At 34.8% G+C, this 14009-nt stretch overlaps 1 protein-coding gene across 1 annotated transcript in view; it reads left to right on the forward strand.

Moving 5' to 3' along the window:
• Window positions 1–14009, forward strand: part of CCDC102B (coiled-coil domain containing 102B) — a 169863-nt gene that overhangs the window by 31579 nt on the left and 124275 nt on the right. Inside the window, exon 4 of the mRNA XM_060119477.1 lies at window positions 4902–5018. Within this exon, the coding sequence (XP_059975460.1) occupies window positions 4902–5018 (117 nt within the window). The remainder of the gene's footprint in view (window positions 1–4901; window positions 5019–14009) is intronic.

A 14009-nucleotide genomic window follows, 5' to 3' on the forward strand; every position in this document is an offset into this window, starting at 1 on the left:
AACCTCGTTGTTAGCTGTCCCTAGGTCCACTGCATTTGGGTAGCCTTCTATTGGGGCACATTTCCTTCTTACATTCCTCACCTTTCATAAGAATATGGTATCCCTACCAGAACCTGCCTAGCTGTTAAACATTTGGTCTTATATTCTGAACTAGTTGATAGTCAATACTTATCCCAAAAGACAAATTATAAATGTATGTATCAACATGACGGCAATGGGAAGAGCTGTTAAAGTGTGTTGACCAGGGTCAATCTGATTACAATAAAACAAATAACTCAAACTTCAGTGTGAAGAAGAGATTTGGGGGCATGGGTGATGATGAAACTGTTGTGAGTCTAACATGGTAACCCGAAAAGAAATAATCACATACCCTAAGCTTGGTGGGGGATGTGGAGAGATGTGGAGAGTTGAGAAATATACAATTGAAAGAAATCATGATGCTTGGTGATTAATTGAATGTTGAACGCATTTTCCTTCTCCTATATTATATGATTAAATAAGAAAATATTTTTATTTATATTACACAATATTTTTATTTTCTAGACATTTTCTCTTGAAAGATTTTTCCACTCTATGCTAAATCTAAATATATTAGAGTAAATATTTATGCATAATGTTGCTAATTTTCCAGAAGCAAATTATGGCAGATATTTCTGAAGTCAGAGATATGATAAGTTGCCTGGTTTAACCTTTCACAAATACTGCAGTATGAAAAGGGAATTTTAATGAGGAATTTTGGAATTATACTGTAATGCAATTTCAAAAAAAATACTATTGCAAGAGACTATACTTAACTGAATTTTAATTAAAGGGACATGAACTTGGAAAATGCTTTCTAATTCTGACTAATTCACTTCATCAGATACCTTCTATTTCTGTCATTTTCAATTTAACTAATGTGATATATCATTTGTGGATGACATTCATAATTCTGCTAAATTAATAATCCTTACCATCTCCCCATCCGTGGCTTTCAACTTTTCATTTGCTAAATAGATTTTTAGTTACAACTCCATTAATCTAAACCTAAAGTTGAAGAGGTATGTGGCAAAATTAAGGTGATTTTGAGTTCAAAAATAATTTTTAAATGATCAAAATAACTCAGATTTTTAATAGGAGGGAGTATAGTTGTTTCATTAATTTGTTAATCAATTTTTTTCTGTTATATTGTTTTAATTGCTTTAGCTGTTCAATATTTCATTTACTGTTTTTATTTTCTTTTTTGTTCTTGCCTGTCTGGAGTGTATACGAACTGTGAGGTTAGAGGGGCTGGCTTAGAATAAGGGATAAGAATAGGAGACCAGGACTGAGGGTTATAGGACCAAGCAGCTGGTAAGGACTTTGACTTAAACTCTGAATGGATTGGGAAGCCTCTGGAAAGATCTGAGCAGTGGAATTACATGATTTGATTTACTTTTTAAAAAGCTTTTTTTTTAATTTTATAAATTTATTTATTTATATTTGGCTGCTTTGGGTCTTCATTGCTGCACACGGGCTTTCTCTAGTTGCAGTGAGCAGGGGCTACTCTTTGTTGAGGTGCACGGGCTTCTCATTACAGTGGCTTCTGTTATTGTGGAACACGGGCTCTAGGCACGCGGGCTTCGGTAGTTGTGGCATGTAAGCTTCAGTAGTTGTGGCTCACGGGCTCTAGAGCACAGGCTCAGTAGTTGTGGCACACAGGCTTAGTTGCTCCACGGCATGTGGGATCTTCCTGGACCAGGGCTCGAACCCATGTCCCTTGCATTGGCAGGTGGATGCTTAACCACTGTGCCACCAGGGAAGTCCCTAAAAAGCTTTTTTTGATGGCTGTTTGGAGAAAGAGAATATAGATCCATGAGGAGAAGCAGAGAGTGTGGCAGTTATTAAAATAACTGAGATTTTGGTGGTTGATCAAGGCAGTAGTGGTGAAGGTAGAAAGTGGATGGATTTATTAAATAATTTGAAGGCTAAGTTCAATTGATTTGTTTTTAGTCTGAATGTGGCATATCAAAGAAAGAAAAAAGTTAATCATAAGTCCAATATTTTTGGCCTGATCAAAGGGAAGGATGGAGGTGATATTTGTTGAGATGGCAAAGACTAGCAGAGAAACATTTGAAGGAGAAGTACTTAGTCTTTTCAAAGTGTTAAACTTTAGAAGCCTATAGAAGTGATAAGTAGCAAGTTGGGTGTGTGGGTCAGAAGTTGAGGGGAGACCTTAAGGATGGAATGAGGCACTTGAAGGTTGTCAGCATTTTGAGTGGTATGCAGTGCCATGGGTGCACATGAGCTGTCCAAAGGAGCAAATGCGTCAAGAGAACGGGTACACTCCAACATTCAACTCTGTCTTCTCACTTTTCTAGTAAATGTTTTTGGAAGGAAGGATGGCTAGTCACATTTTAAAAAATACTATTATTGTTCTTTAAATTTTTGAAATTGCTTTGTCCTTAATTTATGAATGCAATATATATTCATTTTTTTCCCTGAAGATCGTGATTAGATTTTTTTTAAATCATTCTCTTTCATATCTTAAATTGTACTATTTTTCTGTTTTGTTTGTTTTCTATCAGACATTCTGTTTCTTAATCTTGGTCATATTTTTTCATAGCCTTGGGGTTCTTCCTATGTCCAGAGATCCTTGATTTTCTGCTCACAGTGATGAATGAAAATGGAATTATTTTAGGTAATTGATGTGGATTCCCTCTTCTGTTGCATATGAAAGTGTACTTTCCTGCTTCTTCTCTCCTTTGAGTGGTTTACTGAAAGTTCTGTTGACAATGGGGGCCTTTATGATTGATCTAGTTCCCTGAGAAGTAATGACCAAGATTTCAGAAGTTCAGCTAGGGGCACTCAATTACCACAATGAGTTAATTTTTTGTTTTTTGGTGGACACAACACAAAGCCTGTTGCTTGCAATTTGTTATCCTTTTTTTTTTTTTTAGCAAAGTGACTTTTCTTTTATTTTGCCCAGAGATTAATGCCACACTCTCTATTTAACTGACATGAAACTGGAGTGAAACATGCATAGACAAACTTCCAATGGACTTTGTGGCATAATGTCCTGTTTCACTCTTGACTTTTGTGGTGCATTTTCCACATTACAAATTCTGAACATGAAGCCTCTGTGCAGTTGGCAAATCAGCCCCTCCCTCCACCATGGTCCATTTGTAGTATGTTGACATGATAGTATCTTCTGTTATGCTCCCTCTGTTATTTATTTCTGTAAGCTTATTGCCTTTCAGAAAATTATTATGACATTTAGCTTTACAACTATAAATGCAGTATTGGTTTATGCACTGGTTTAGGAACTCAGGTAATGAATTTGGCAAGAATGTTCTCAAATTTGCTTCCCCCAGTTATTAGCTTTGTGAATTTGGGAATGCTACTTAAGCCTAGTAAAAATATGTTTTATTTTTCTTTAAGGTAAGGGGTAATAATAATAATACCTAACACAGAGGATTACTGTTAGCATTAAGTAAGGAAATATATCTCGAAATATATATCAAGTCCAGTTCCTAGAGACTAGTACATGTTTACTATTACTATTAACAATATTAATGTGAGTAAGATTACTTAAAAATTTTAAATAAGTGGTGTAATGATAGCTTTTATATTCTAATTTATTGTCAGATTACATACAAATTATGTAATTTTAATTCTGGAAACCTACATAGTGTAGGAAAAACATGTTAATAAAACAAAATAGCCTATGTGTATATATCTACATATTATATATATATCAAATTTCATGATTCTGCTGAAAACTTCTAATTATAAGGACAGCTATGGGGAAAAATCATTGTTTGCATTTCTAGGATTTTTCTCATTCCTATGTTTCTTTTTATAGACTTAGGTTTTAGGTTCACTGCAAAATTGAATGGAATGTACATAGATCTCCCATATACCCCCCCCATAGGTAGCTTCCCCCATTACCAAGGTCCTTCACCACAGTGGTACATTTACTACAATTGATAAACCTACACAATACATTATAATCACCCAAAGTCCATAGTTTACCTAAGGTTCACTCTTGGTGTTGTACATTACTGGTTTAGACAAATGTATAAGGACATGCATCCATCATTAGAGTTTCATACAGAGTAATTTCACTGCCCTAAAAACCTCTGTGCTCCACCAAGTCATCCCTTCCTCCTCCAAGCCCTGGAAACCACTGATCTTTTTATTGATGACATAGTTTTGCCTTTTCTAGAATGTCATATAGTTGGAATCATACAGTATGGAGCCTTTTCAGATTGGCTTCTTTCACTTAAAAATATGCTTTCATGTTTCCTCCATGTCTTTCCATGGTTTAATAGCGCTTTTTTGTTTGTTTGTTTGTTTTAGTGCTGAACCATGTTCCATTGTCTGGATGTGCCAGAGTTTATTTATACTGTTTTCCTGCAGTAGTTTTCTATAGAAATTTATTGGCATCTTTTATAGATGTTCTACATACATTTTACCAGCTTGAGCATTATACAGATGTATTTTTTCCATTGCCCAAATTTGTCTCTGTTACAATCTATACACTACTTATACTTCATAGAAAATATATGTAAGTAGGATTACAAAGAGTACTATGGGACTAATATTCAAGACTGAAAGATCAGAATTAATTGGATTAGTTTAGAATCCAATTAGTCAATTATTAAGAATCTGTGGAGGTAACTAAGCTTTGTCCAATTTTCAACTTGTGAATTTAGATTAATGGAGATTTGCTGATTTGTTTTCCAACAACATAGGAGTTTTCAACTACAAGTGTAAAGAAATACATGGTTCAACTACAATATTTATAACAGCAACAACAAAACCTACCAGGTTATACATAGAAAAAAAAAAAAGAAAGCAAAATGAAAGACTAATGTGAATTATCCTGGAACTAGCCTTTGTAATATCATGTGATTATGACTTTAACTTTCTTTTTTCAGTTTGACATTCTTCATGGTCAACATAAAAATAAAATGGAAGAAATATCAGGAGATATAAAGGAAGGATCAAAATCTAAAAATAGCAGTGACAGAGTGATCTATGAGTTAAGAGCAGAGGTAAGATACTGGGTAAAGAGTACTATACTAAAACATATCTGAAGGTTATTAAATGATATAATGTCCTAAGAAGTATAATTGAGGAGTCTTTGGTTATTTTATGAAAAAGAATGCAGCTGAACATCAAAACTAAAGTATCAGTGTACATGTGATCTAAAATGCTGTGAAATGATATTGGTCCAACACTATATCTGAACTGCCTGAATGTTATATATAAAGACAAATTGACTAAAAACCACCTGGACACACCCCTACCCTCACCCCATATAAGGAACAAGTTCCCCCCCACTCAGGAAGCGAGCAAGAAAGAGAACCTGTTTGTTCTTGTTCCCCCCTGCTGCAGGTGGGGCCCCAATAAAGCCTTGCCTGAAAAAAAAAACCCACCTTATAGCTGATACATCTTACTGTGAATAAATACTTATTAAAAGTTTGATCAGCTGCTGGATCTCACGTGTTAAGATATTATCGGGAACAATGGCATTCAAAATTTGTTACATGTAGTTCCTGGTTGAATTCACACAGCTGTTGGCAATTAGCAGCAGGCAGAATTACCTCACTTTGGTTATGGTTAATTCATTTCTTAGGTGTGCCGAGTAAAATGGTGGAAACATCTAGTTTCCGCTCCCACCACCACCACCAACGACAAATTAATTTTCACAGATTGTACATTCTGTTTTCTTTGTCTTATTGGTAAAGGAGGAATTATCATCCTTAGAGATAGGAGGGGAGATTGAATTATTTGTACTTTATAGAACATTGTGTTAGTGCATTAAAAGTGGGAAATCATAAATTATGTATTATGTAATGTGTAATTCTGGAAGATGTCTTAGATACAAATGTGTAAGAACAATTCAGGAAATGGAATTAAGTTAGTGAAAAATATAGGTTGGGAGGAAAGTAATTTGTACTAGAAGGTTTCTTCCTTATAAAATTCTGTAAAGACTGAATTCATACCTCAATATGTTTTATATCAGATGAACATAGTGCAATGGAAAATGCATAGATTTCAGAACAAAAGTGGTTCCATCACTTACTGATTACTTTATTCTGGTCAACTCCTTAAGCCTCTCTAAATCTCAGTTTACAAATAGTCATAAGGGAAGTAAGAGTAATACTAGTTATCACACAGGAATTTTGAAAAGATTATGTATTGCAGGGGAAAAATTGTCAGAGGCAGAGTGCTTTACTGTTGGGAATTAGCTAAGATATTCAGGAGAGTTTGCCCTTCCTGAGATTAGCTCTTCCCTTGTCACCTCTTCTATGAGTCATGTAAGGGGTGTTGGGGTGAGGGAGGATATATAGAGACATCCGTGATGAGAAAGACTGAACTGTTGAAAACATTGCTTCCTAACAGTGAAGTCAAAGGGGAAAAAATGATGGCTCATATATCTTTTGTTTTCTAAGAGGAGCCAAACCAGCAGGATAGGTACCAGTTTTCCTTGGCCCTGAGATTTGAGAAGTATCTTTGATTAAGCATCACACGCACACTATGTCATGTACAAGCTTATTTAGGAGTTAGAGGCAAATGCAGAGGAAGGCACATATGGTTGTTAATACTCTCCTCAAAAGTTGATGGCATTGTCTTAGATCATCATTTTCAGGATACATTGGGAGCCATAGCAATATAGGATCTCTGATATACAACTTTTTTAGTTTGGTGTAATAATAGAAAGTTCTGAGACTCATTTGAGTATTTCACATCTATAGAGCTCAATTATGTATCTTAAATTAGGATACAAACATTTTGCCCACCTAAAGGCACTTTTCCATAAGATATTCAAGCACTATGATATATAATTTTTGCTATTTTGAAATTCTTAGTGAAACACTTAATGCTGAAAGCAAATGTAGACATGAATTGCCTATGTCTTTTACTCTGTGCACTTGAATGTTATATTCAAATGAATTAAATTTCAGAAAGAAGGCTTTGTTCAAAAGAAAACAAATATTGGGACAACTTCTTATAGAAACAGTGAGCTGTGTGTGTGTGTGTTGTATATATGAGCCTATGTGTTCATTTAAATTTTAAATTAGGATAGAAGCTACATCCTTTCTTTGGAAAAGAAGACATAACCACTCTGTTGTCATTATTTTGTTTTTTATACTGGTTATGTTTAGGTCTTAAAATCTTATCATAACTTTTTATGTTTGTATAAAAGTCATTGGGTGATTATACCATAATTTAATTAAAATATAATTTATTTTTAAAAATCTGCTTAGTTTTATTTTTACATATATAATCAATATTGCAGTAAACATGCATGTCCACGTGCATCTTTAAACATTTTAAAATGGCTTAGGGTAAATTCCTAGAAATGTTATGGCTTTTTCAAGAGAATGTTTATTTTTTCAGTATTTTATACACACTGCCAGATTGTCCATTAGAAAAATTATATCAATTTACATTCTCACTCACCTGCAATGTATAAACATGCTCATTCTATAGCCAACAGTATATATTATTGTTTTTAAAATTTTCCTAGCTGATAGGCCAAAAATATCATTTTAATTTGTATTTTATTGATCTAAACATACACTTCTGGTTGTTTGCTCATTTTTATTGGTATAAGGTTTATTATAATAGCTACCATTTACTGAGAACTTACTGTGTACATCACACATATATTGCTGAGCCATTGAAATATAAAATCTTATTTAATATTTTAACACTCTTATGATCTGTGTATTCTTAGCTACTTTTAATGGAAAGAATCTTAGAGGACTTACCTTGATCAAGGGTACAACAAATGTTATATAGATAATCTTTTACCTATGTTCTTATTTAGTTCCAATTTCTCAGAGGCACACACTCAGGTCAGATTGTTCAGCAGGTTAGGATCTTACCAAAGGCCACCAGCCCATGAGTTAAATCCTGAAGCCACATGTTACCAGCAGTCAGTATCTGACATTGCTACCCCAGTCTGTCCTCATTCTGTGGGTTTACTGAAGCAACAACTCTGGAAATACAATAGATTTTAATTGTTGGAATTAAAAAATAATATCTTCATATCAAACATCATGATTTTCTAACCATTGGTTATCCCCATATGTCATGGGCACCTTTTAAAAACTGTTACTAACACCCACCAATTTGATAATAGTATTGTTTGCACTTGAGGAGTGTGTTTTACTTATGTCTTAATCTGCCCAGTCTCTTTCAGAAATAGTTTGATGATGATCTTCCCATTTTGGAAATCTGATTGGTCAAAGAAATTCAAAATGCAGTCTTGATAAAAAGGCCCCAGAGTATTTAAATAATTGACTCTTCTGGACAATGTGTAATGAGGTGAATTCTCTGAGCAGGAAGTCACTTGGTAAATGAATATATCTTAACATATGCATATATGCATATGCGTAATGGATGCATTCGATCTTTTCTCCACATTTAAGATCAAGACCCCTTGAACTAGAAATGAGAGTTTATTTAGAATGGAAATGAACTGGCATTCTGAGTGAAGAAATTGTTACCTTTTTCTACAACCTGGCTGCTGCCTGAAAAGAAAACTAATAATTAGGAAACAATCACATTATATTTTTTAGGCCAAATTTTTGGGATAAACATTTTCCAAGGGAAAATAATTAGTTTATCTTGTATTATTCCAAAAATATATCACTTATATTTCAGTTTCAAATTTTGGGGAATTTTGATTTCATACTTCTTTTCTGTGGTTTGTTCTTTTCTCACCTATTCACACATTTATATCCTATTCCTATTCCACTTTGGAAAGATTAAGTAGACATACTTTTCCCTACTTAATTCAATAAATCAAATAAAAACTCTGAACATTATAAGTAAAGCAAACATAAAAGACTCAAATTTGAAGAGAAAAGGCATTCAACTAGGTATCTTGGGACCTAAGAAATTACATGGAGGAGTTTCCTGGATTTTCTTTTCTCTTCATATATGCCAGAATTGGAGCTGAAGAAGCTAGCAGCCTGGAAATAACAACAGGCACAGATAAAAACAAAACCAAAAACAAAATGCAACTGAAGTCTGCTTGCTCTAGTTAAAGGACTAGGGAATGGTCAGCTTAGCAAGACAGGAAACCACTAGACAAGAATTGTTCTAATCCACCAAATATTACAGAAAGCAGTGGTGCCCCACTCAGCTCCTGTTAGTGAAGCTGAATGGGGAGCCTATACTTCCACCCTCACAAGACAGTAGAAAGTTGCCCAATCCTTCCTTCTGGAGTGTTGGCATAGAAGGCTGAGCTGGAACCAGGGTTTCATCCCTGCTGGGCAGCAGTGAGACCCCCAGAGCTTGTGGTGTCAGTGAAAACCACGTAGGGGGCCTGTACTTTCACCTCCACCCTCTCCCAGCTACAGAGGTCTAGTGGATAGCTGGAGCACCCATCCCCATCCAGCAGTAACTAGGAGCATCCCCAGTTGGGTACCAATGGAGGTTTGGTGGGGCCTGGACTTCTAACTTCACCTGGAAGTAATGAGTCTATGCTGCTGCATTACCTTCCAGAATAGTGCATCAGAGGAACCTGTCTAACACAGAATGTTTAGATGAGAACCAGAGTCTCATAAGATAATACCCAAAATGTCCAGGACACAATTGACTATTACTCATCATATCAAGAGCCAAAATATCTCAGAATGAATGAAAGATGACAATCAACAAATGCCAACACTGCAAAGACACAGATGTTTCCATTTCTTGGTGAGAATTTTAAAGTGGCCATTATAAAAATGCTTTAATCAGCAATCATGACCATGCTTGAAACAGGTGAAAAAAATAGAAATCCTCAGTAAAGAAATGGAAAGTATCAGCAGAGAAATAGAAAATACAAAGAAGAAACAAATGGAAAAGTTAGAAGGGAAAAACACAATAACCAAAATTTTAAAAAATGATGCATGGAAGGGACAGAAGAAAGAATCAGTGAACTTGAAGACAGAGCAATAGAGATTACCCAGTCCAATGACAGAAAGAGAATCGTCTGAAAGAAAACAAAGCCTTTGCGAACACGGATTGCGGTAGGGGCCTGCGGGATGCTAACAAAGATCAAACACTATGTCACTGGAGGCCAGTTTGAGAGGAGAAATTATGAGGGGCCGAATATTACTCAAAGAAATAGAGTGAAAAATTTCCAAATTTAGGAAAAGGGTCAAATCTATAGTCAAGATGCTTAGGAAACCCCAATCAGCATAACTTCAAATATATCTACATCCAGATACTTAGTCAAACTTATGGAGAACTAAGAAATAATGATCTTGACAGCACCAAGAAGGAAATTACACCTGACCTACAGAGAAAAAATAAACCAAATGACAGTGAAAATTTCATCAGAAACCATGGAGACCAGAAAGAAGTGGCACACTTTTCTCCAAGTTCTAAAAGAATTGTCAACTCAAAATGCTATATCCAGTGAAAATACCTTTTAGGACATTCTCAGATGAAAGAAAACCAAGATAATTTGTCTCCAGTAAATAAGCACATGAAAAGGTGTAACACATTAGTCATCAAGGAAGTGCAAATTAAAACCACAGTGAGATAAAACTACACATTTATCAGAATGGGTAAAATAAAAATTAGTGACAACAGCAATGCTGGTGAGAATGCAGAGCTACTGGATCACCCAACTTGCTACAGGAGATGCAAATGTTAACAGTCACATTGGGAAACAGTTTGGTGTGTTCCCAAATAACAACTATCATGTGACCAGGAAATTGTACTCCTGCGCATTTCTCTCAAAGAAATGAAAACATATCCACACAAAACTTATACATGAATCTTTAAAGTAGTTTTGTTTATAAATGCCAAAACTTGGATACAACAATGATACCTTCAATGGGTAAATAATTAAAAGCCATTACAGCTATACCTTGGGATAAACTCCTCAGCAATAAAATGGAATGAATTCTTGATCTATGCAGCAGTCTGGGTGCATCTGTGGAGAAGCATGTTGAATGAAAAATATCAATCCCAAAGACAATATAGCCCATGATTCCATTTATATTACAGTATTGAAATGACAAAACTTTAGAAATGGAGAGATTAGTGGTTGCCGGGGAAGAAGGCATGATGGGTGGGGAGTGTGCGTGGCTATTAAATGGCAACATAATGCATCCTTGTGATGGAAATGGTCTGTATTTTGACTATGTTTTTGTTAAAATCTAGTTATTACACTGTACTATAGAGCTACAAGATGTTATCATTAGGGAAAACCAGATAAAGTACACATGGGATTTATTTTGATCATTTCTTACAACTGCTTAAGAATGTACAATTATCTCACAATAAAAATTCAATTAAAAAATCCTAATCTTCTCTCAATATGTGAGACAAGTTCCACCCTTTCTACATACTCTTCTGAAAATATGCATCCCTCATTTTATTTCCATTTTTGGGATCCAAGAGACCTGGGTCCAAGTAACTTGGCACTGACTTGCCGTCTGACTTCCTACTAACTACATGGATTTTCTAAGTCTGTATGATTATCTGCAAAATAGTATTTAAGTAACAACTCATCTAAAGGATTAATTCATCCATATATGTAAAGTACTAAAAATTGTACATTATGTGTATGTAGTAGGTATGCAAGAAATACATGTTTTCTCCCTTGTCATTCAAATTGTATTTAGTACATCCTATATTGGAATGACAATCCAGATTTTTAGATATTAGTAACATTGTAGATAATTCTGTGATATCCCATAGAAAACTTCAGAATACTTCTATATGTGTGTGTTCTTCCTCTCCTCAACTGTAAGCTTTTTGGAGTTTAAGGGTACTGTCTTACAGCAACTGCACTGAGCACAGTTTCTGGTGCCAAATAGGTTTCCAATAAATGTTTGACAGGGGGAAATGCATCTTTTAATGTGAATAATCTAGCTCCAAAATTAGTCTGTAAATCTTCCAAAGGAGTAGAATAGATTTTCCCATTCCTGAATCACCAAGGAATGGTCTTGCATATATCTATCTCTTCACGCATTGACAGTTAAGGCAAGTCTTTAATGATTATATGGACAAAGACCATGAAAGTCTTGAGCAGGAAAGAACCTAAAGGTACAGTCTAGTCCTTCATTTCACAGATTCCCTTTCTCATGTTAGCAAATTATTCACAATGGGCTCTTCCGGCTCTAGATGTGTCCATATCCCCATGCTGTTGACCTTGTCTTTGATACTTCATTAGGATTAAAATCTTTCCACATAATATGAGAGAATGCTCTTTAAATGATTTCTTTTTCTTCCTAAACTGAAATATGATATAAATTGAAGGAACAAAGTATATTCATTTTTTCTCTTTTTCAGAATGTCTCTATTTATTTACTTTTAAAATGCTGCTTCCCAATTAAGGAAGAAAGACCCAGCTGGGTAACATGTTAAATTTAACTTGTGATTATATAAGTAGTCCTCTTTATTTTGCTTATGCAAGATAAAACATAAACATTTTGTAACAAAATTTTTTCACACCCAGAAATTGTAGCATTGTTGAGGTTTAAGGGAACTTTCCTCCACATGTGTACCAACTGGATTCTCTCTGCATAGGCAAAATGATAGTGAAGTGAAAAACAAAGCAAGGCAACAAAATAAGTAATTTGTATGCTCATTCATTCATTGTCAATCATTTATTCAACAAACACTTATCAACCATCTACAGTGTCCTTGGTACTGGAATTAAGCACTGAGGAGTTGATAGAATGATAGCCACAGTGCAAAACAAACAAACAAACCCAGCAGTTAAACACAGTGTGTTATGTACTTTGATGGGTAATATATAGTGATCTATGTGAGTTCATAGAAAAGATGTTGAGGATGAGATGTGAATGATGAACAGCATCTAACCCACATAAAGGGGAAAGGTAGAGGTAAGGACTGTAAATGATAAAGGCAGTAGCAGGTGAGAAAGCTAGAGGCCACAGTATTGCCAGGAAATAAATGTAATAAAAAGAATGTTCTGACCTGTAAAAGATTTAGAGCATTTCTGTTGAGTAGGAGAATATATTGAGAAGTCTTTTTTAAATACTGGGATATTGACAGTAAAGCAAAAAATTCCTCCTTTCGCTCTTACGCAGCTATAGAATTATGCTCATTTGGGGGGGGAATATTTTGATCACTAGAAGAGTAACACAGTCTAGCAGAGAGCAATTCATTACCAGGTTTTTTATTTTGGGTAAGGTGGGGGAAAATACAGAGGGCAGAAAAATGTTTTGTTCTCTGTTTAAAAAGAGAAAATATTTTCAACGTGTTTTCTTAACTTACAAATTCAATTTTTAGTCCTGCAAATATTTTATAGTACCTATTATGCTAGGATCTAGTAATTCAGTGGTGTCCAAAGTAGAAATAGGCCTGTCTTCAGAGAACTGCCTTCAATGAGAGACATAGGATTCATCAAAAATCATACAGTTAATTGCATGTTTTCAGCTCTACGGGAGCTACATAACAGATGTGCATGACGGCGGGGGAGCTGACCTAGTTAGGAACTTTAGACTTAAAAATTTAAATACCTGAGGTTTATTTACGAACATAGTTAAATAGAATCTTCTTTATGAGAAGGCTGTTGTATAACTAGAAATCCGGTGCCGTAATAATTTAATTTTCTGAGATTGCCACAATAGGTGTTGATTTGAATTGATTTAAATCTCTTGTATCTCATACCTCTTATTGACTTTACATGTTCCAGCAAAGAGAGTTAGGTTACTGATAATACTATGAATGTATTCGAAATGGTTATATAATTTTGAAAGAGGATATTGATGTTTCCAAGCAGGTTAATTTAGAAGTCTGTTAGTGGCATGGATTTAATCATTCTGGCACACTCTGAGTTCATACTGACAAAACTCAGGAAACAGAATCTATAAAAAGATATTTGATATGAGTAAACCATTAGAGAAAAATAATATTCTGGTAAAAGTGAAAATCAAACTGTCACACATGGATATGCATTCTGGTCATTTAGACAAATATAAGTCTAAATGGTCTAATTATCCAAGACGAAAACTGTCACTTGTCCTGGAGTTACAGAAAACTGATAAACACAAAAT

The sequence above is a fragment of the Mesoplodon densirostris genome, chromosome 15, assembly GCF_025265405.1.
Source record: "Mesoplodon densirostris isolate mMesDen1 chromosome 15, mMesDen1 primary haplotype, whole genome shotgun sequence".
Classification (NCBI taxonomy): domain Eukaryota; kingdom Metazoa; phylum Chordata; class Mammalia; order Artiodactyla; family Ziphiidae; genus Mesoplodon; species Mesoplodon densirostris.